The following is a 23,900-nucleotide window of genomic DNA, read 5'->3' on the forward strand; positions in this document are numbered from 1 at the left end:
GCAGGCAAAAATTCCCCACCAGGAGCAGCTCAAAAATTATTGCCTTCCTTTTTATACAGTGTGATGCAGAGGAAGATACAAAACATTTAATGCTACCCCCAAAAACCTGAAAGCAAAGAAATGTCAGATTCTGGAGAGCGTGGGGAGGGACTGGCATTTGTTGTGCTGCTGTAGCATGCCCAGCACAGAAGAACTCTCAGTGCTGCACTACAAATATGAAAAAAAAAAAATGTCCACAATGGTAATAATTACTGGTTTCATCTCTAGCTTTGTTGATTTCAACAAATGGGGAGATCTCATAGCTGCCTTCCAGTACCTGAAGGGGGCCTACAAGAAAGCTGGGGAGGGACTTTTCATGAGGGCAGTTAATGACAAGACAAGGGGAAATGGGTTTAAGCTGAAAGAGGGGAGGTTTAGATTAGATATTAGGAAGTTTTTCACTGTGAGGGTGGTCAGACACGGGAACAGGTTGCCCAAGGAAGTTGTGGATGCCCCCTCCCTGGAAGTGTTGAAGGCCAGGCTGAATGAGGCTTTGAGCAACCTGGTCTAGTGGAAGGTGTCCCTGCTGCTGGCAGGGGGGTTGGAACTGGATGATCTTTAAGGTCCCTTCCAACCCAAACCATTCTATGATTCTATGATTTACAGAAGCAGGGGGCGGGGGTGTTAAAAGAGGATATAAAAGGAAGACAAACCTGCAGGCATAATTTGACCAGAAATGTGGCAGTTGCCTTGGGTGCTCACCTCCATCAAGGAAGAAGGAGGAGTTGGAAATCTGGAGACTGCTAACACCTCTGCATGGACAGTGAGTCACTTTCAACAAAATCTCTCCATCTGGGAGAGAACCTGGGGAGGAACAACTACATCCATCTGATAGCGGGAAAAACAGGAACATGGTAAAGTAATTTAGCAATACTGCAACTACCACAGGGTTTGGAAGTCCCCAGCTGGAGCAAAGACCATGTCTAAGCCTCACAGGTACAGTGTCTACATGACATGAAAAGAGCAAATTAATCCAGGCTGGACCCAGTCTGATTTACCTACTCCTGATGGAGATGTTATGAGCTGCAAGAGTCAAGTTGGTTTTGTTTTGGGAAAGCTGGACGTGACAATTACAACTTACCTAAAATACCCTTCTGGGAGCTTCCTAAGCCATGTTGACTGGATTCAGCACACATCACAGCAGCAATGTCTTCAAACAAGGAGGTGGAGAAAGTACAGTTTCTCTGTGTTTACTGAGTTGCTTTTTTTTCACAAGCAAACTGCTTGTGAACATATAATATGGGATATAGCAAAGTCCATTGAGACAAGTGTCTTAACCAGAGAAATGGGCAATCAGCACATGCACCCATTGTGCCTGCAGCTTTCCTGAGCTCTCATACGTGGGTTATTAATCTAAACTTACACAGAAAGTGGAAGTTAGAAACACCAGTAAAAGATAGTACCAAAATTTAATGCGTACCAAAATGAAACAATAAAACCTTCAGCATAGTATTTTTTATTATCCTCCAGGTCATAATAAATCACTAGTTAGTTGAATCAAAGCACAAAATCACAAGGACAAGATAGTTATGTCCTTTATGGGAGGCTTCTAAGCCTACAGGCTCAATATTCAACCACTACTGAAACCACGCTTCAGTTAGACTATCCCACTGATCTGAAGATTGTCAAATCTCTCCTCTCTTCCTCCAAAAAAACCCTCAAGTATCCAAACCCAGGCACTGCCACTTCAAAAAAATTTGGGGTTTTCTGATCCGGGAACAAGAGTTCCAACTCAGGTTGCTACATGTGGCTCTGCTTGCTGCAGCAGTGACAGATGCACCATGACCATGTGCCAGAGTGCTTACTCCACCTTGATGATCAGCAAAGGTGGTCAAATTTACAAAAGCCACTCAACTGATCTGAGAAAACTCCTTTATCAGACTCCATTGATGCTTCTCAAGAAGGGCAGGCAACCACACTGCAGTATGTGTCCTCACAGGCACCCAGGAACCATGATCAGGGTCCCCTGCTGCAGAGCTTCTACAGTGTACCTTTAAAAAGCTTTGAAGAATATCATACTTAGCATAAGCAGTGACACCTATGACCACGACCCTAAAGGAATCTCTTGGCAAATTCCTATCACACGAAAGATATCACAGTTACACAGTGGATAACGGAAAGGTTTTGGGTTGGCAGCTCAATTATGAAGCCCATAATGAGTACAGAGCACTCTTCTTTTACATATGCAATGTGCTCGTCCTTTCTTAAAGCTGTCACAGAAACCTTGTCGATAAATGTGGAGGCGGCATGAAGGCTACAACTAAATGCATGTTCCATTGTTCAGATGTCAGAGAGCCTGAGTTGTTCTTACAAGAATTACATTTAGACATCTGTCTGAAAGAAGAAAAACTGGTGACACCAACCCATCATCACCAGTATTGCTAAAAACCCTTGGAAGAGAGTTTGACCTTGCAGATGTTAGAAGGCTTGCAACGCTGAGGAACAACTTTGCACTGGTGGAACTGTTTTCCTGGAGCAAAGTATTGCTGGTATTTTACAGCATGTCCCACCAAATGTCTTTGCAAAAAATCATTAACCACCAATGACACTGCAGGAGGCAAGTTCCTGGAACGATCCCACTCAGGTCAGTCATGAAACAATGCACAATATTACAAGTTTCTCTTTTATTTGACCTGGATTGTGATGCACGGCTCCAGGGATGGTAACACAGGGCACACCATTCATTTTGGGGTGTATCTGACAATCTCTGTGTATCTGTTCTACTGCAGGAGGAAGCTCATTGCTGCAGTAAGAGGAAAGCTGCTATACAAGTCTAACAATGCTTTGGTGTCACCAAACTGTTCTTCAAAATTCTTTTTCCACTCCTTCAAGACAAATTCTAACAGACAATTTAAGTTAAATACAATAAATTGGGAAACTAAGGTAGTGAGGCACAGTGGCTTCAAATGTCACATTAGATACTATTGTGCTCATTGAGATTTAGACTTTAATACACTCTATTTTGCTCCACACGACACAGCTGTCTTCACAGAAGCTGCATATTAGCGCACATTCTGGTGCACGTAAGATCAAACAGTCTTCTCTTCTCTCAAAGGAACCTTCAAAAACAAGACAGTAAATTCAAAATCATGCAGCTACCAAGTAAGGCAGCAGATCAAGTTTGTCTCAGCCCACTGCAATACAGGGAAAAGTCCAAGTATTAAGAACAGTAAGCACATCAAATCCCATGGGACAACTGCAAAGCATGTCCAAAGGTGTGATCCATAACACACACCCAGCTCCCAATGTCTTCTGAAATGTTTCCAACCTCAGTGCATTTGGATGAGACCCATAAGCAAAGTGAGGCCAGTCAGGTGACATCTTCCCACTCAGTTTGCAAACTGCTCATCACTTTTGTGTCAATTCCTAATGGTTCCTTCTAGCAAGTAACTGTCTCAACATCTGGCCCTGAGCATGATGAACCACCATTTTGCGGGGCAGGGTTGTTGCACTGTCGTCTCCTTGTTTGTTGACCTCCTGAACATGGAGACCAGCTGGCCCAGCAAGCCCAGTTTCCATTAATAGCAATATCTGGGGAAAAAAATCAAACAAACAAACAACAAAGCCAGAAAGGACTGTCAGAATAAAGCAGCTCTTTCCATGGGAAGAGCTGTCAGCTTCCACGAATCATATTTAAATACAAACAGCTCTGCCCCTGACCACACCACTAACAATCTACTTGAGTCATTAACAATGAGTGATTGTTTTAAAGATGTTAATTCTCTGTTCAGCATTTCGGGTCTTTGCTCAAACCACATTTCATGTAGCAAGGACAAATTAAAAAAAAAAATCAATTAGCTTTATATTTGTTTGTAGGACGTTTCTCTCTCTGACTTAGTCCAAGCCTAGGTAAGAAAAACAGCAACTAAACTCATGTGAGCCACAGTTTGAGGTGCTAGAGTGTTAGCATGGTCTTCTTCAATGAATTACAGCTTGAATATTCAGCTTTCTATCCATTGCTTTTACTATCAGTGTTTCTTCTGGACCCTGAGCATGTGAGTGACATAAATTCAAAATCTTGAGAATCATGGAACCGAACACGAAGGCAATACATAAAAGGAGGAAAGGGGAGTGAGGATGGAAGTTAGATGTTGACAAGTGGATGGATGTGAGTCTTTGGGAGGGTCGGATGCGATTACACATGTGGTTAGCAGACTGGAACAAGGTGTAAGTGACTCCACAGTTTAAGGCTCCATGGACTTCCTTGAAACATCTACAAAATTGACCCTCTGCTCGGTGAAATCTTGGCTTAAAATGTATTTCAGTCTGGCTTAGTTAGGACACAGTCATGCAGAATGAGAACTGGATAAAAGACTGTAAACAAAGCGCAGTGATAAATGTAGTGCATCAAACTGTGGGATGGTGCCAGAGCTCTGGGTGCCTGAGACCTTGTATTATTTAGCATCTAAATTAATGAGCTGGAAGAAGTAAACAAAATGATTAAATTCACTGACCATCCTAAACTAGAAGGAGTTAAGAACATCAGTCAGGAGACAGCAGCGATATAAAGTGACCAAGAAGCATTAGTAAATGCTTCAAAAAAACCATAATAAGATTTAAAGATTAAAATGAATGGTAGCATATCTGGGGGAAAACAGTTTGCAATGTACTGGCTCTATCAAAGGGAAAAACTTAGGAAACAGAGCTGTTGGAGGAGACCCAAGGCTTGTCATGGACTGTAAATTAGGTGGGAGTTTGTATTTTGATATAATTGCAAGGTGCGTTGATGCAGCTTTGAACTGAAAAAGTAAAACCACCTCCTCGTGGGTGCAAAGAAATTTAGAAGAGGGCAGGCAAAGCGTATCTGTCACTTTTGCAGGACACTAACCCCTTGAGAACTGGGCTGGGCAGGGTGGGGACAGCCAGCGTTGGGTGTTACTCTGCATCCATCAGCCACCACCCCCGGACACTCCTAAATACAGCTGGGACCGTCTCCTCGGACTTGGGGTCCCTCCTACCTTTCCTCTTGCTGATCTCACAGGCAGTGCCGCTGTAGCCAAGGGGACATGAGCATTCACACTTGGTTCCTGAAAGTAAGCAGAGATGGTGGGATTAGAGACTTCAAGTCGCATTTCCCTGCAGACACCCATTTCTGTTCAGTGCTTCATCTTCCATGAGGAAGGGACAGCAGGTGAAATGATATCAGCATTTTTCTCCGATGGTGAAAGTATAAAACAGCAATAAAGCAGAGGAGCTGTGCCTGTCCTGCTGCCCCTCTCGCCTCCCCACCCATTTGTTCCTGATGCTGCACCACAGCTCAACCTCAGCTACACCAGTGCAGGAATTCAGCAAGCTGGGGTCACACACAGTCCCCCTGCTCCTCTCCAAAAGAGGTATCTTGGTAGAGCTGAGAGGGAGCAAACTGCAGCATTAGGAACGAGCACCTGGGACAGGAGCATCCCAGCTTGACTTGGTGGCAGAGGAAGAGCCCACATAACCCTGCTCTGGCTGCTAAGGACTGCAACGTGCATCCCACAGCATGACCCCGGAGGAGAGCTCCCACTGAGGAAAATAACTGTCATTTAAAAACCTCTTGTTGAGAACATCCGAAATGCAATGATAACCTGACTCAGCACTGAGAAAGTTATTTAAACAAGGGTAATCATGAGATGAGTCCTTTAAGTGCTACAATCAACTAGCTGGTACCTGAAGCCATCGTTTCTACATTAAGATACCTTTAGATGATAACGATTCTCATCAGGACTTGTGCAGATGCAGATTGAAATTAGGCACTTGACAAAATGGTCCCTTTGTTAGAAGCTCTCATCACATCATGTATCTCTGTTTAGTCAGTGTGCTTTTCATTCAATTTGATTATTTTTCCCCTTCATTTTTAAATCACAGTCTGCTTACAAAAGAGGACAGCTTCTCTTAGAAGTGGGGGGAGGCGACGCTGATAACTGTGCTTGGCACTTATATTAGGCTTTTCATCTTCAAAACACTTTTACAAACACTAATTAATGCTGAGACAGTAGTCACTTCTCTAGGAGGATGGAAGCAATCTTAAAAGCAAAGGATGAGACTTAAAGATGTCAAGGTTTTTTTTAATGCATAATTGAGATGGAACAAATTCTTCCTCAAAACTGATACAGATGGTCACTCCCATCAGCAAGGCTCATCCCTTGACTTTTACTGTCTTTACTTACCAGTGGCACTCTACAAAAACACCAACTTAAAAAAAAAATTCATTACCTGACAGAGAAATGACAGGAGAAACTAAAGAGCAGATTACTCGCCAAGATTCTTCACTCCCCACCAATTCCCAGCTCATGTATGTCTCTTAGAGGGTAGAGAAGAGGTGCAAAATCCTTCTACCTTGCAGAAAGGCGATGCCATTGCCAAGGCACGGAGCACAGCGACAAGAACTGGTCTCCAGCTGAAACTCATCAAGAGCCCGCCGCAGATTTTCTTTTATTGCCATCGCATTAGCGAAGTCAGTTGGAGTCACCAGCTGATACAGCGGCTCTGCCTAAAGGGAGGGAAGAAACTGCATTCGTTTCCAAGTTCAGGATGGTGTGAGCATCGCAAGGCTCGGTGGTAGCACAGCTGGAGAAGGAAATGAAGGCCTTCTGGTGTGGGCTCCAGGTTTCCCATTAGTATTTCCTTAAACCTCATGAACAACATGCAGAGATGTCAGGAATAGTTACAGGGATCCTCCCCTTGGTTTACAACCTCAAACCAGTTGCAAATGTGTGACAAAATACAACAGCCATACCGTTAGTTGACAACTGGGAAAAGTTTCACGGAAGTTTCGTTAAATCCTTTATCATCCATTTTCCTAATACAGCCATTTTTAGATCAGATTTGCTCAAACTTACATTTCCTGAGTGCTCTCTTACTGCAGGTTAAAAAAGGGCCCCCCAAAACCCATCCACAGAAACCTCCTTCATTCCTTCTCCAGCTACACAGCACAGCCAGAGGCACACAATCACCGGCATTCAAATCTGTACTTTCACCTTAATCATTTCTGCATTTCAAGGCTGATTTCTCTATGAAGACAAGATAACGGTTTCTACTGCCTTCAGGAGGGAGAAGATGTGGTTTCATCTGCAGACCGGGTCAGTGGGAGAAGATAAGGGCGTACACAACATGGTGAATGTGCAGCAGAGACCAAAGAGACTTTGGTCTGCTCATTTATGTTTTTCCCGAGAACAAGGGAAAGTGAAAGCATGGTCTCAATATTGCCAGTCACTCACTAACACCAGTAGGATGATACTGGCATGTGTCATCAGAGGATCCATCCCAAATTCCCATCCTTTCTACAGAGATGCCTGCCACACAGGCCACGGCAACACAGTAAGCATGGAAGATCACCCTACTGCTATCACAGGCTCAAGCTACAAGAAATAGAAGAATGTTTCAATAAAAAAATGCTCATTTCCTGCTGCTGTACATCCAGTCTTCATCAATTATCTGTGATCCATACTTTGCTTTTTGAATTCAGATCATACAAATGAGGAAATACACTAAGAGTGACCTGCCAAGTCCCTTCAGCAGATGATTTATGAACTGATTTGCTTTAGTTTTCCCTAACTAAGCATTCTTGGTCTGACATTCAGTCACACTCTGCTGGTACTTTTGATCTTGAAGCCCCATGGGGATATTGGTATGGAAATGAAGGATTAGAGATACCAAATCCAAATTACATCCGTCTAGGGTATTTCACTGGGCAGCCTGGTCACCGATGCCAGGCAAGACAAAGAACATTGTGATTTCTTGAGGGAGATTTTTCTGTATGTGGGATCTAGCGTGGAGGGTTGCACTGATGTTGTCTCCTGATGAAAGACCTCCCACAGCAGTTTTGGAAGGTCAATCAACACAACACACCAGGGGCTTGGGAAAGCCACCTCCACTGCAGCAAGTGCCGCACAGGTACTGCCTGTATTTCCAAATTACTGATTTTTGCTTTGCTTTGTATTTTTCAGAATTCACCTTTTTTTTTTTTTTAATGAAAAGTCAGAAATTTCAATGAGAAAAACCTTTTATAAATATAAATATTTTTGCTTAAAATTTAATTTTACAATGAAAACCAATTATACAATAACAAAATCAATTTCCACCACTACCAGTCCAAACGCCTGTTTAAAAGGATGTTCTCTTGCACCTTTGTACTATTCAGTCAGAGTAGATGTACTTTGACATTAAAAACAACGAGCTAAAATTGCTACATACTTCTGCTCTGTTTTTACTTTTACAGTGCCTTGCATTTCTAGAAGTCTGGAGGATCAAAAAACCTTGACTCTTCAAAACCTAACTCATATTTAAGGTTTAGTTATGCTGCACAAACACCCAGGCACGTATGGTGAACTACTTGACCTTCTGAACCAAAGAGAATTGTGGCTAAATAGTCACTGGTGCTCACAGGAGGAATATCAAGAAAAAGTCCTTATAAAATAGATGCTGCCAGCTATATTTTTGATAAGTGATATGTTGGTAAAACAGAAAATGGATTGTCTGCCCTGCTAGTTAGGCAGCAAGTGATCACATCTGCACAGCCAAGTTAGAAGGGTTAAAGCTGTTTACTTCATGCACTTCCAACCACACCATCTATTTTAATACACCACACCACCTATTTTAATACACCACACCCTTGATTTTCTGAATAGTCAGTCTTAGACAAACCATGTTGCACAACACAGGTCTATTACTTGCCAGAGAATTTTCCTTTTGTTAAAGAAAAAAAAAAATCCTGTTTATTTAAACACAGAGTTCTCCAAGGTGCCCAGTGAAGTGAGGCTGAATGAAGGGATGGATACCATACCTTTAGCTTTATGATTTCAGGGTTGTACTGTACAGCATCTCCCCACTCCTGCATGAGGGCAGCCGTCGGCAGGTCTTTGTAAGCCAATGCAGTAATGTGTTCACTTGCTCCACCACGAACAAGGACGATGAAATCCTCCACATACTGTTTTTTGGTGGTGCTGTCTGCAAAAATGCATTCAGAAAGTAGCCAGCTTTGCTCAGGTGTGTCTTTGTGGACATCAGTTGAGGTATCAGCAAACAGCAAAACACTCCTGTATACGACCCATCCCACTGAGGGGGGAAATGTAAAAGGCCACAAGTGCTCCACACCTGAAGCCTGTGTGTCCTATGCCCCTCCTGCTCTCTTGCAGCAATGCCCCCATCCTTCTCCCCTGCACCCTACATCTCTCCTCCTAAATTTCTTACCAGTGATTATAAGCTTGCAGGTCTTTCCACAGCCCAAAGCTCCTCACCACCATGAAAGTTGGCTCTTCTCCTCCACGTATCTTCAGGAGCACCCTCCTCCCACTGCAACACCCCCAGCTTCCCATATGTCTCCTGAGGCTCCCACAACACCCTTACCTCCCTGCTTGCCCCATTTGGGCTTTTTTGGGTGCAGAAAGCAGCATGCTGGGCTGCTCTGCTGAGAGGTGGGTGGATTGGTAACACAGCACTGGCCAGATGGGCAATGGTTGATCTGTCCCTGCTTCTCCCTGGGACACTGAGCAGATATTTCTTTATCCAGCAAAAAAAATCTTGCAAAAAGCCAAGCTTTGAGACATTTATACCTCCCTTAAGCTTGGCTGGGGTTAGCCTGCAGACTCAAAAGTGCCTATGAGGGAGTGAGGAAATCTTTCAGGCAGGCAAGATCACAAAATCTTCTCTTCACTATGACAAAGGCTAGAAATGGAATGGCAAAGTGCTTGATGCTCACCTCCAATTTCTTTTAAAAGAGATTTACAGCCAGCTTCAGTTATTCCAAGCTTCAGATAGACACCAGTAATACTTGCACCAACGTTAAAGCCATGCTGTGCACATTTCTGAACATCACTCAGAGAATAACCTTAAATACACCCAAAAAATAGTAGTGTTTTAATACAAGTATTCAATGGTTTATGTCCATATACACAGAAAGTGTGAGTTGATAAATATTCTTCCTTTGGGAAAAAAAGGGGATGAGATGAAGAAGCCTTTTTTGAGATATTTAGCAGATCTATACAACATGAAACGAGATCTCTATATTTTACAGAACTCTGAAATCAAGTGCAAATGCAAGCTGAATGGTGGAAAACGAAGTTTTTAATTACCAACTCAGCTGTACTGGGTTATGCAGAGCTGCAATGGGTGGGAGTCTGGCCTGTGACAAAGGACTACCCATCACCCATCCTCATCATAAGGAGCTAGGCTTTTCAAGAGTAACAGATGAAGCAGCTTTTCGTCCCTTTGCCAGTTCACATCTCCAATTCTTTGCTACCCGAAAAGCCTTAATTGTTTCATGGAAGTTTCTCCATGAAGCTCTATTATTTTTTTCCTGGCATATAAGAATTTATCCTAAAAATCTGCAAATCCTTCATATGTTCTTCCCCAAAAACCTTCTCCAAACTCCCTGCTGTCCTGACACTCAAGAATATTTAAGCAGTTATCATGGTGGAACACCAGATATGACACTCAAGTACTTATCTGTTTTCTTTCTGTGCTTTTTTGTTGTGATGCTAGATCTGCAAAAGACAACTTGATTCCCAGCACAGACAATACAAATATAATAATGATGGATTTGAAGGGAAAAACCTAAATTCTCAGACTGGACCTACCAAACCCCAGTGAGAACTTACAGCCCACCTCAGTGCTGGGGATGGTGTGAAAATGCTGATACTACTGCAGAATCCTGGTCTAGGTCAGCAGATGCTGACAGGCAGCATGTTGATGCAAACAATAATGCAAATAATTCAATATTTGTAACAATAGTTTAAACAATAGTTCAAATAAATGTGGCTTGTGATGCGCCCACACCAACATCTGAGAAACTGGGCAGTGCTCATAGTTTGAATATCTGAAATCTGAACCTAATTTCTGTCCCTCTGGGCTGTATCTAGCTACAGGATAAGCAACTTCCAAGATAGCAGAAGAGCAAACAGACTGAGTGTCACACACAGCAGAGTCTACTAAATGCTTTTGCAAATAGACAGCAGAGGCAGTTACTCACTCTCATGCCAATGAATAAATAAGAGAGTGCAGCTATTGATTAATGTCACATGGCTGGCTCTACCCTACACAACAATCATCATTTCTCGCAAAAAAGGAAGCCAGAGTCAAAGAGCAAGAGCAATGTCAGGCGCAAGAGTCACCCAGTAAATTATTTACTGTTTCCTACATGCTGGAAAAGCTCTCGAGGCTAAAGGTGTTTCAAAACTGTCATTTGAGAGGCAATGGAAAAAGAACCCAGGTGAAGGTTTTCAAAGCTAGCAAAAGCATTAAGCTACACGATTCTCATTCATCTCAAGATCTTGTCAGCCTCCAAACACTTGCTACAGGCCCTTTTTTGTGAACCGACAGCATCCACAGCTTCAGAGCTAGATGGAGCCCACGATGCTGAGCAGGCTCTGAAAACCAGGTTCTTCATTCACTGTCATGAAGCATTTCTACTCTTGTATTTCCTACAGGCTTTCTTTGAGATGCTGTTGACTGCTCCTGCCACCATCTCTCTTTCCTGACCTCAGACCTGAACCATGACTGGGTGCCTGCAGAGGAGTTTTCCTACCAACAAGCTGCCCCCAAAGCTTTTCCACAACCATCAGCTGCACATACCTGCCTTTTGGAGCTCATCACTGTTCATGACTAAAGTGTATTCGTAGATGCCACCGACAGTAGCTTCCGTGATGTAATGGGTCCCATAGTCTCTGTAGAGCTCTCTGTACTCCCCGTAGCTGTACTCTGATGGGAGCTGATGGAGTCTCTGCAGGAACTCGTAATGCAGCATCAGGGCTCGGGGCTTCAGCTTATAAACAGCAACAGCCAGCTCGGAACGGGCATGAATGAATTTGCTAGACTACACGAAATGCAGAAACACAAGAGAATCCAGAGGAAGTGAGGGATGTCACTCTTGTGACAATGTGTAGGTACTTGCTATTAAACAATTAACATCGGTCGGGATTTATCAGTTTAACATATGGAAATGAGAAATCTTTCAGTTTAGCAAACCCCAAACTTTTAGTAGTAGAGTTTCTGAGAACTGGGGATTCTGACTGGTAATAGAGAGAGAAGAAGAAGGAAAAAGGAGAGACACCCATGATGGGTTAGGTGATGGCTCAGGCCACGACTGGGACAAGGGGACTGCCAGGCTCCAGGCTCTGCTCTGACAGACCCAGGATACAAGGACACAAAGCAGCACCCCAAGAGACTGCTCTTCCTCTAATAATGTTGGCCAGCCTTTGTCTTCCACAATCTTTCTCCTGAAAAATTTGCACATCTGAAATCATGATGATTTATATATGAAATGGTAATTCCCTATCTGATCCAAATTCATATTTATATTCCACAGAATATGCCATTACCAAAACTCAAAGGAACGAGGAAAACACAAACACAAACAAGCACACGTATTTATATGTCTCTGTGTAGATATGTGTACATGGGTATATATTATATCTCCCCTTTCTGGCATAAAAGTCAGGAACAGGAGAGATCTTTCATCATGTCCAAAGGATTTAGTGTCCAGTTGTTTGGGTTGGGAGGACAACCACATCGAGGCGGGGGTTCAATATAGAGCTCTGTAGCTTAAATAATAAAATCAAGACTTAACATAGGGTTTCTTTATGGATATCTATTGCAAATGCTTCTCATACACCTCTGATCTTGTCATGGGAAATGCCTCTTTGCAGGAAGCAAATGCAAGTTTAATAGCAACAAGGAATACTCTGCTATCCTGAGTGCACTTTATACTGCGGGGAGAGACATAGATCAGTGATGCTATTAAACCATTGACAAGAGCTAGGTTTGTTTACAGCAATAACAGATTAAAAAAAAGAAATCAAATGATGGCGCACAGTACCTCAAACTGAATCTCATAAAGCAGCCCAAGGAGTTACAGATTAAGGCATCTCCAGCCAGCTTAAAGTGTGCATCAGATCACAACTGTGACCAAATCTCCACAGACGAGACCGGAGGTGACTGTGCCATCCATATTTTGTTTTGTATGTGTCCTGATCTGGTGAGCAATGTACTCGGCAGATAGATCACATCAGCCCAAGTAAAATGGCTTGTGTTAGTCTATAATTAAACCCATGGATGGCCTGCTAGCAGTTTTCATTCTACACTATTGCCACGGCTGCCCTACAGTTGAAGGGCTTGGCTTTGCTGTTTGCATTCTCATTTACTGAAGTGACAGCTCCTGCCTTGCTGAGCTCACCTAAAAGAGGGATGGCCCTTCACCTGGGAGATGATATTCTGCAGTGACTGCAGACAACAGCCATCCACATCACATTTCTGGACTGTGTGTACAGGTGCAGAAATTTCTGACACTGCAGAAAATCCTATTTGCCCTCCTTTCACTCTAGATTTCTCTATTAGTTGCTATAACTCACCCATGGGGCAGAGGGACCGCCAGGCTCCTGGGTTTGTTAGCTAAACACAAATTCTACCTGTGCAGATTCCCTTGGAGGAGTCACTGTGTTGGTTGCACCTGCTCACCTCCCACCCGCCAGACTGCTTTGGCATCAGCATCAGTGATGCATGCTCCTTACCTGCTGTCATCAATGTCCTATTTCACATTCCTTGGATGAAAGAACAATATCCAAATGGGAAAACCCATGATTTTCACTTTGTGAGCCCAAGGGCTGGAGTGGTAGGAACTTCTTCACAGCTGGCAGGGCAAGGTACGCAGCATCCCATGGCTGGGGTGTGGCATGGAGACCCTGTTCGCAGTGTCACTTGTCCCTCTCCTACTAACGAGTTCACCCTATGGAGGGGAGGCCATTTGAACCTGCTTCTTAAGTTTCATTTTCCCTAAATGACTTTGCTACAAACCCCCAAATGTGGATGGCCAGCAGGACATGGGATGGACTGCATTCAGTTGTGGCTGATTTTGGAGGTTAGGTAGTCTGGTTCTTGGCTGACAGGTGAATGGAAAAGCTCCTGGGTGCTATAAACACAAGCAAAGGTGTTGTGACCTTGGTAAACACTTGACCAATATAAACCGCAAAATCCAATCAGGAGGAAAGACTTCATTTATCCTAGTCCTGGCTTCTGACCTGATGGTGGGGATCAAACCGATTTACACGCACATACAGATGACGCATTAGCAAGAAAATTAAGTGAAGCAGTGCTTACAGTTGAAGAAAATCTTTTCATCCTTTGAAAGAACTTCTTGAACCTGTTGTCATTAGAACTGTAACCAAGTTCAAACACTCCTGATATTTTTATACCAAAGCTGAAGCCAGACTGTGAAGCTTTCGCCTTCAGGACACTGCTTTCATAATTTGAGTAGGAGTCATATTCAGTCATTGTAAATTCATGTTTGCCTTTGGTCTAAACAGAAAGCAAAAACACCACGTTTAATTTCCTGCATAGCGATTGTATACCTGAAGCATGGGGAAGCAATACAGATACAAATATACTTGTGAATTAATGCTTGCACTTTGAAGATGAAAAGCCTGGTATAATTGCAAAGCACTATTATTATTAACACCCGTATTTCAAGAATACTTGATTTACAGCAGCAGGAAAGCTGCTATCTCCTCCATACTGCAAAGACCTCAGGCTTTTACTTAAGATGTCAATCTTATGCAAAGAAGGTGAAATCTTAAACAAAGGCATCCATTACAGTATGAATTCTACAAGGAAAAGGTTTCCTAATGGGCAACACTCAAAAATATCACACTATGTCATCAAGAGCATTAAGGTCAAATATACAATGTTTGAAATAGAGCTTTGATGCACTGCAGAAAAGGGCCAGGTGCCTCTGCTGTCGCACAAAGCACGCAGAGAGCTGTTACATCCTAGGCTCTGGCTCAAGGAGAGCTTTCCCAGCCTGGCTCACAAGGCACTCTATAATTCCATCTGAAATTAACCTTCCTGTGCCCACAGGGTGGCTATAGGGCCCTCCTGTACAGATGGCACCAAGAAGGTTAGGGTCAGTTTTTGCAATGACAAGGTCCAAGGGAACATTGCCATCTATTCCAGTGCACCTGGATAATGGAAGGTGACTCGTCCAAGTTCATAGAGGGGGTGGGGTATGATGATGTTCTAGAAGTAGAGCTAAATTCAGCCTCATCCCATTTGATCTCGTTAGTTTTGTAATTCTTTATAAAATGATATAGTAACAAAGCTTTATTGGTATTACACACTATATTTACTGGACTACATCTATATATTTATTTGCAGAAGAATCTGACACGTACCTCTGGTGTGTAGCTTTCTACATTGTATGGCTTTCTGAATCTCGTGTCCATGATATAATGGGGAGAACATCCCCCAGCATAGTACCTGTGATCAAGAACTAATCCTTCCAAGTTGTTTGTGAAGATATTTAACCTGTACATGAAACATAACAGCAAAATATTATCATTGATTTAGGGATAAACATTAAATGACACGGCTGAGAAAGGCAAAAGATTTTTTGTTTTGCTGAGGGCTCTCTGTTTTGTCTTTGAGGGCTCCTTTATTTTGAAACCCCAAAAGAAAGTTTTGCCTCTTTCACTCTCCAGTCAAGCCATTTGCTCCAGAAAACCTGAACTAACAAGGAAGCACAGAGTCAAACACTTCAGTGAATACATTCATTAGAGAAGAGCAATTTTTACTACCCAGGTAGGAATAACACCAGAGCATTACTGCCACCAGCACTGGCAGCTTCTGTAGCCTTTGCTGGAACTCTCAGAAGAGCAGAAGAAACTGGACCAGTCAAACCCCCACCCCACCACGCTGCTCACCCCAAGCATCCCCAGATGCCTGTAGCAGTGCAGCAGCACCCAGCTGGTTTGCCAACCCATGTCTTCAATCCAGACTCCTTTTTAATTCACATTTCTTTGTTCTAGTTTATCATTCATAACCTTTGCTTGGTTGGTCAAGGATCAACCAGAGGTTGATGAGAGTGAAAACTGTCAGGGAACAAGATCTAGGTACTCAAGAAGTTGTTCAACTTCTTCTTGAAGCCATTGGGAAGTTTTACTTTGATTTTAGTGGATGATAGAGAAATCTTAACCCATCTGCTGCAAGAAAGGATGTAGCACTGCAGCCTTTTAAGATGAGGTGATTAAGCCCCATCATTTGCTTTTCCTATTGCTGCTGGTGGGATCTGTTGCAGTAAAAACCCTTCTGTTGCTCAGGGCACGCTCAAATCACCTTTGTGGCACTCATCTCCACTCATACTCAAATAGTAACCTCAAATCACCTTTGTGGCACGCAGCTGAGGACAGGGCACTCATCTCCACTCATACTCAAATAGTAACAAGAGTCATGAGATGAAACTTCATTAAAAAAAAAAAAGATAAATTGCTAATAGTCCATGTCATGTCCCTATTAGTGTTCCAGGCCTCTGTTAGATCTGCCTCTCCTTATTTTGGGGAGAGAGACTTGCGTGATAATGACTCTGAAGCTGTAAAGCATTAACTCTAATTTTAGAACAATCTGAAGAGAAGTCCACTAAAAGCAAATTACTGAGCAACTGTAGCTTCAGAGAGATGAGAAACATGTTCCTATAATTGTCCAACATTATTTTTAATTTTGATTAAGTTCAGAAGTACAAAGCATTAGCAATGACATGTGCAGAAGTCATATCTCCAGAAAATAAGGAGGAAATTATAATTTTTTCCTTGCAATTTAATTTTTTTCTTTTCCTTTTTTTTAATGTAAAAAGCATTTTTTTTTTTTCCTGCAGAATGGGAAAAGACTCTTTTCACACAGTCTGATCTTACAGCAAGTTGCCACAGATTTAGCCAGTAAAAGCTGGATCAATTTAGACATGGATTTGAATCCCCAAAAAGCTGGGGCTTGGTAACATGCAGGTTAATCCTACTGTACAAATCCACTCATACAAAGGACACAAATTCCACCATCTCTCACTGTTGTGGAAGAAATCCAAGAAATTTTGACCTTCCCCAAACCAATACACTGCACAAAAATACAAAACCATAGTCAGGTTAAGATTCTAGGGAATCCAAGATGCTGATTTAAGTCACTCTATAAAGAATGATCCAACTTTACATTCAGATTTTAACTTTTCCTTTGTTTTTATTTCCAAAGTACAATTTGAAGTAGTCTCTCAGCTCCTAAAGGCCAGGCCATCCCTGTCCCCACAGACTGAATTAAGCCAAAGTCTCACTTTACTTACATTTGTGCAAAATAATTGGATTATCAAAACTCTCCCACTGATGAATTTCAGGGCAAGTTACTTGTAGATATTAGAGAAACGTTTGGGGTTGACATTTCCCTCTCTACTCCCCAGGTTCTGGCAACACCAAAGCACGCACAAGCTCTTGAAGGACATATTTGCAAGCTGAGTTGATGATCTCCAGAGGGTGCACAAGTAATCCCGGGTACATCTGGGACTTCTACTCACCTCATCTCTCTTGGAAAGTCTCATGGAGTTAATAAGGATTTTCCTGCCAGGCTTTGGATCAGGACCCCAAAGGCTGTTGGATGCTAACTCTTGGACACAGCAATTGCTACAGATTTTCTCTGTTCAATATTCATTCAATATTCAAGCCACATAGGATCATTCTTAAGCAAGAAAATGTCTCATGAAGGTCACTGACTTACCCTTTTGCCAGATTCTCTATTCCCCAGTACTGCTCCATCTTTTGGTCACACTTTTTGAACACTTTTTTGCAGTTTTTTTCATCTGACTGGTCCCCACAGTCATCATCCCCATTACAAAGCAGCCTCCGTGTAATGCATCTCCCTAGGATGCAAGGTGTGAATTACTCATAAAACAACCTATTCTCATGCTTACTGGTAATTTTGCAAAACCACAATCCCTGACTCAGAGTCTAGAAACAAAAGACTCTCGTAACGTATGGTTCAAAACTAGCGGGAAAATATTTCCTCTCTGTCTTCATGGAAAACTTCAGATTTGTAATCGTCAAATTCCATCTGCTCAGTTTTGCTCAAAACTTCCAAAATCTTAAAATTCCTTGCTCAATCTAGGAAAAAAAAAAAGAAGTCCCTAATTAAAAATATAAAAACAGAACCAATTTTTTTGGTTGCTAAAACTTTTTAGATTTGAGAAAACAAACACGCTGGAGACTGTTCAGCAGACCTTGTATACGGTAGTATTTTTTTTCCCCTTCCCACATCCATAATGACTGAGTTGTTTTTCAGTCTCACCAAAACACTAGCCTGGGGAAGGAGATCAGAGCCACCTTCCTTTGCCTCATCTTCTGGTCCCAGCTCCCCTCTGCCCCAGTGCCCTGCTCCCCACACACTTTCTGCTGCCAGGGTGCAGATGCAAAGCAGAGGCTGATCAAATTTTGGATACAGCTAACTGCTGCCTTGCTTCCCCAAACTGCTTACGGTGTCCCTGACTAATTAGTTGTTGATATAGACGGAGGGAAATACCATGAGGACCACCATCATAAGCTGCTGTGCTCTTGTCAAGGGTACCCAGTGCATGTTCTCCTGTCGCTGTCAGATCCACCTGTGCTACAGATTTTCCTCATATAAGGATATGTAAGGACATGGACCTACTGGAGGGAGTCCAGAGGAGGCCATGAGGATGGTCAGATGGCTGGAACACCTCGGCTGTGAGGACAAGCTGAGAGAGTTTGGGCTGTTCAGCCTGGAGAAGAGAAGGCTCCATGGAGACCTCCTAGCGGCCTCCCAGTACCTGAAGGGGCTCCAGGAAGGCTGGGGAGGGACTTTGGACAAGGGCAGGGAGTGACAGAACAAGGGGTGATGGCTTGAAACTGGAAGAGGGGAGATTGAGATGATATTAGGAAAAAATTCTTTGGTGTGAGGGTGGTCAGACACTGGCCCAGGTTGGCCAGAGAAGCTGTGGCTGCTCCTCCCTTGAAGTGTTTAAGGCCAGGTTTGATGAGGCTTTGAGCAAATTGGTCTAGTGGAAGGTGTCCCTGCTGATGGCAGGGGGGTTGGAACTGGATGAGCTTTAAGGTCCCTTCCAACCCAAACCAGTCTGTGATTCTATGATTCTACAACTGCTGTTTCATTTTCTATTTGGGGATTTTAAAGACATGCTTTAGACTCACAGACATTGGCTAACAGACTCGAAATCAACCGAAGCAAACATAACACAAGCATGGGTAGACCTAGGTCAACTCCTGACATCTCTTTAGCCCAGCAAACTCTTGTAGAAGCAGAAAGTTCAGCGTGCTGGTGTCACAGATACCAGCTAAGCACCACCACTTCTCACTCTGTAAGTCCTTACCTGTAACTGCACACACAAAACCATCACATCTAACTTTATTCCTGCAAGGACTATTTGTAACACAGTCTTCAGTTTCTTTGTCAGAGTAATCACACGGATCTCCATTGAACTGAGAAGGTTGTTCCAGGCGGGCAAATCTGTACTGTCATGAAAGAAAAAAATACTGACTCAAGTGTACTGAAATTGTGATTTTTTTTTTACACTTCCCTAGTTAAAAAACAAACTTTGTGCTGGGGACAGTTGATCTAAGAGTATTGCCATATTAAAAAATAAAAGCGTCAGCAAAGAAGTGCGACGCTGGTAACGCGCCTCATTTCAAAGGTTTCCGATCTGCGACAGGTTTAATTTTACTAAGGAAGGATTGAGGATTGGAAGGGATGAAGGAAAGTTTGCTTTTCTTTGACAGTTTGTTTAAATGAGCCTGACAGGGTAGTGGGGGCATTTGCAAGAGTAAGGAAAGATTCAGTTACATCTCCTCTCTTTCAATTAGTGCCGGTAACGACATCCCTTGTTATTTTCTGTCAGTGTATTTACTTGGCCCTCTGTATCATTAGGGATTTTTTTCCGCCCACAACACTGCTGTGAAGCAGTCAATTACTCTGTCCAATATGTTAGCCCTCCTTTTTTTCCCAGCTTTTAAGATTAACTCTTCAATACGAAGCTTCACTCTTCCCAACTCCCATCACTGGTTATTCCTGTGTAAGCCTGGGAATGGCTTCTCCATCTCGTTAGCAGAGGTGCCTCTAGCAACAGGGATTTTGCTCTTCACACTATGGGGATCGTTACTTTCATTTGATGGGGTTTCTTGGGTAGAAGATGCTCGCTGGCGGACAAGAAAAAACATCTTAATCCTGAGAGGCAGTGAGTGTCTACAGATCCCACAGGAGACCATTAATGGTGATGGTGCCTCGTACTGACACTGGAAGAGGACTGTGTTGGAGAGAAGTCTCAGCAAAGCCTGGGCTTACACCTTCTCAGGACAGCGAAGCGGCCTGGAAACCACTGGAGTTACTGGGGGTGAAAGTCTGCAGCCCCACCTGTACAGAGCTTTCCTCAGCAGCTCCCTGCCGTTTGCCCGACCCCATGAACAAAAAAGACAAGGCTTGGAGGAGATCCTGTCTCCTGGCTTCTCAAACTTTGTGCCTGGACCACAAACACTCACCCTTTTCTTTTGACAGGGATCGCACTTGCTCCAAGGGGACCAGGCGGAGAGCGTGCAGTCGCGAGGTGGTGGCAGGTTGCTCACAGACCGGGCACGTCTGCTGTTGGCCATGCTCTCATTGGTGCCACTGAGGTTAAGGGACTCGTTTTCACCACTGCATTCAACAACACAAGAGCTTCAGCATGTGAAACCACTGAGCTGTCAGGACAGAGCAACTTGGCCTATACCTGTGCAAAACTACATATCAAGGAGAACTAATGCTTCTTAGACCTCATCAAATCTTCCATGCGACCTCTAGATTTCAGTACTCATTTCATACTGGCATTGATTCTGTATGTGGCCTGATCCTATATGGATCAGGCCACATACAGAATCAATGCCAGTATGAACACCCAAGAGCAGACCCAGTCTTCTACACCATTACCATGAGAGTAAGTCTGCAGAGCACTCAGGAGAGGTGACTGCAGGGTACACGTTTGATCAGCATGGCAAACTCAACCCATGTCCCACCAACCTGGGCTTCACCTCAAGCTGCACAAGCCCTACTAAACAACCTGGCCAAGTGGTGAGTCGTAAAATCTGCACCATGAGTTGGTGCCCTTGTCCCATCGCTCCCTGCTGCTTGCTGTATGGGCAGCACTTTGGTACCTCGCTGCCGTACACAACGAACAGCTCCAAGGTCAGACACCTCCATGACAAACACCAGCCGCAATGCTAAGGGCTGCTGTGCACTCAGCAGTTCTGAACACCAGGCTTAAGTGCCTCCCTTTCCCAAGCAATCTATTTTTTCTCAAGCTGGCCAAACTCATTAGTCTCAGACTCTCTTTTTGGTTCACAATAAAGAGTAATTAACCCATGAATCCCATTCATTCCAGTAACAAACCTGAACCCCAAGTGGGAGCCTTTACTCTCGCCCCCTCACATGACAACCGTCTCCAAGGTTTCCACGATGCCACAGCTAAAATGCTGCCTTGTCTTTTGGCAGATTCAGTATTTCTGATTAAATTCTCATCTCAGACAAACGCTTCGTTGTAGTACCTAATCTAAGTGGAAAGCTTTAGTAAAATGTTGGCAATTAGTTTCTTTTCATACCCACTTTGACAAGTAAACTACCACAGTAGTGTTCCCAATTCCTCCACCAAGACAAGGAATAGCATCAGCTGAAGCTTTATGTCTGACTTAGTGCCTGGCAATGGGCTCCCATTACTGCATATTAAAAATCATATGGAATAAGGGAATTATAAAAACTCATCAGCTCACTGAGGCATGAAATCAGAGCTCAAAGTTCAGAGAACAGTGGAAAAATATAGTTAGATTGGAAAGGTTACAGTCACTGATTGACTGCAGACCTCTGAAAAAGCAAAATCTATTAAGCTAGCAGAGAAAGAAACAACTATCAGGGAGATTCTTGCCATTTCTGTACTAAAAGAAAATAAAACCCCATCTCTCCAGCACACTATCGGGCAGCTAGCACGGGAGGAGGCTTCGTGCTGCCAACAGAATTCTGCATTACAACACCATCATGGCAATTTGTCATCTCAGATTTATCAAACAGGATTACTTTACTGAAGGCAGACACATTGCACTACGTTAACTTCCAAACAATGTCTTCTGCTATTCATTAGAAATACAGAAATCGCTCAAGACGGTGATTATGTGCCATGGGACGTGCAAGCAGAGAGTCTGTGCTGATTTTCACTCTTTATCATATCACCCCATGGACATGGCTTCAGAAACACTCACTCACCCAAAGCAATGAACGGTGAGGATGCCCAGAACAGCAGAAAGCAGCAACAGTTGGAGGGGGTATGAAGCAAACGTGGTGTGTGCTACGCTCATCGCTCCAAGGTACCATCGGCGATTCGAAACCACCACCGCTCTCATTCCGTCTGCTGGAGGGCTTTGAAAATGGTTCAAGTAGAAAAAGATAAATTACCGGGTCGTTTTTCCACACTGTAAACAGCAGATGACCCACCACCTGGCAGAGTCACAAGGTAAATATTACAATTGTTAGTACACGGCTTTCTGGAGGCAAGTGGGAAGGAAGCAAAGATCTGTCCAGAAGCAATTTACGCTTTCATTTGTAATGGTCCTTTCAAGGGACAGGGAAAAATGAATATTTCAACAAATGAAACATACTCGAGTCTTGGCACGAGGGAAGCGATAAGTAAACTCAAGTTGGCTTCTAGGAATACATTAGACTGCAAAATCATTTATTCATCTCTGCTTTTCATGTCTGTTGTACAGAGGAAGGCCAGGCATGAGGCGTAAGCAGATATTCTCCTGGTTCAGGGAAAGCCTTCATCCCTGAGAACGCCCTGTGCCATTTCTCACCAGGGTTCAGGCCACAGGGCAAGATGAGCCCCAGTCCTGGCTGGGCCCTTCCATAGAGATTCTCTGCTCCACGTACCCAAAGTCTTGAGCCCATGGAAGCAAGACCTGTCAAGACTATCAAATTAAATACCTTGGTGTTTTCTAGCTACTATGTTAAGTCATTCCCTCTCTTAAATGGTCCTAACTGGGGCAGAGAACTTACCAAGGGCTGAGCCCCATCAGTTCAGTTGGGCTTTCAAAGGCAGCTCAGGATCTTCAAAAACTTGCAGAATTTTTCTTCGGTTGCTTGTTGAGGCAACCTTCCCATCCTACTGCTTCTCACTTCAGGTACGGCTTTTTGATTCCTGAGACACAACAGTCTTTCCCTTCATTTTCTAATTAAGTCTTAACCTACAATGAGCATCTTAGAGACAGAAAATTCTTTGAAGCTGTGTTTCCCTGGACAAAATGATGACGATCATCGCATTTTCCCAACCTTCCTCTTGCTGGACAAGCAGAGGTTCTTTGAAGAGTCGCAGTCTCACGCTGTGTCCAACTACAGCTTTTAGTAGCAGTCTCTCACCCTGGGATAAGTCTCCAAGTGCTTCAATGTTACAAAGAATAAATACATTTTAATTTGCTCATTATGGGAATGATGGATGTTATATATAAAATTAATTATATTCATTAATACAAAATAAACCTGACAACCTGAGTGTCATTACCTGGTCAAGTGCTACACCACTTAATGTGTCACACTTACCTTACAAATGCCATTACTCTGTGGAGCCACGTCTCTGCAAAATAAGCCACTGGCTGCTGCATCTTTCTAGTTTGGCAGCTTGATGATAACAATTTAACACAGAGAAGCACATTAACTGATTCCTTGTAGGAATCTGCCGCGAAGAAAAAGATTGTGTTTCAGACAGCCAGTTTTTTAACCCAACGTTACTGAACAGGCAGTCGGTGATTAACTGCCCTTTCCTTTGCAGACATGGAGGACAACGGTTAGGAAAGATGGCTTAGGCTGTGCAAAGCTTTTTGTTTGCCTTTTTTTGCTTTCTTTTTTTGTTTCAAATGACTTTGCCCCAGACTAAACCCAAGATGTGCCTATGCAATAGAGCTTGCTCAACCTCTGACACAATTGATTTAGTTGTTAATCATTTGTGCATGATGAAAAAAAACCACTTACAGGAAACATCTCTCCATACAAGGGACCTTTGCTGGCTGGGAAACGCAGTACACATCCAGTATTTCAATTTCAGCAAC

At 43.2% G+C, this 23,900-nt stretch overlaps 1 protein-coding gene across 1 annotated transcript; it reads right to left on the bottom strand.

The window, feature by feature from the left end:
- Window positions 1-3,418: 3,418 nt before the first annotated feature.
- Window positions 3,419-22,157, bottom strand: C8B (complement C8 beta chain). The gene is made up of 12 exons (XM_029084027.1): window positions 22,066-22,157; window positions 20,319-20,493; window positions 19,157-19,298; window positions 17,533-17,674; window positions 15,177-15,309; window positions 14,107-14,304; window positions 11,587-11,827; window positions 9,716-9,844; window positions 8,801-8,964; window positions 6,355-6,508; window positions 4,998-5,066; window positions 3,419-3,570 (listed from the first exon to the last, which is right to left on the bottom strand). The coding sequence occupies exons 1-12, from the start codon at window positions 22,155-22,157 to the stop codon at window positions 3,419-3,421; spliced, it is 1,791 nt and encodes a 596-aa protein (XP_028939860.1).
- Window positions 22,158-23,900: the final 1,743 nt, after the last annotated feature.

Source organism: Antrostomus carolinensis, unplaced genomic scaffold (assembly GCF_000700745.2).
Source record: "Antrostomus carolinensis isolate BGI_N321 unplaced genomic scaffold, ASM70074v2 scaffold12903, whole genome shotgun sequence".
NCBI classification, from domain to species: Eukaryota; Metazoa; Chordata; class Aves; order Caprimulgiformes; family Caprimulgidae; genus Antrostomus; species Antrostomus carolinensis.

What these genes read in the sequence shown, in the direction of transcription:
- C8B (XM_029084027.1), bottom strand. Translation starts at nt 22,157, where the DNA reads ATGAGCGTAGCACACACCACGTTTGCTTCATACCCCCTCCAACTGTTG. An exon ending in TAGAAAGCTACACACCAGAG is followed by an intron (nt 14,305 to 15,176) that starts GTACGTGTCAGA and finishes CTTTCTGTTTAG; the next exon opens with ACCAAAGGCAAACATGAATT. An exon ending in TCTTTTAAAAGAAATTGGAG is followed by an intron (nt 8,965 to 9,715) that starts GTGAGCATCAAG and finishes GCATTTTTGCAG; the next exon opens with ACAGCACCACCAAAAAACAG.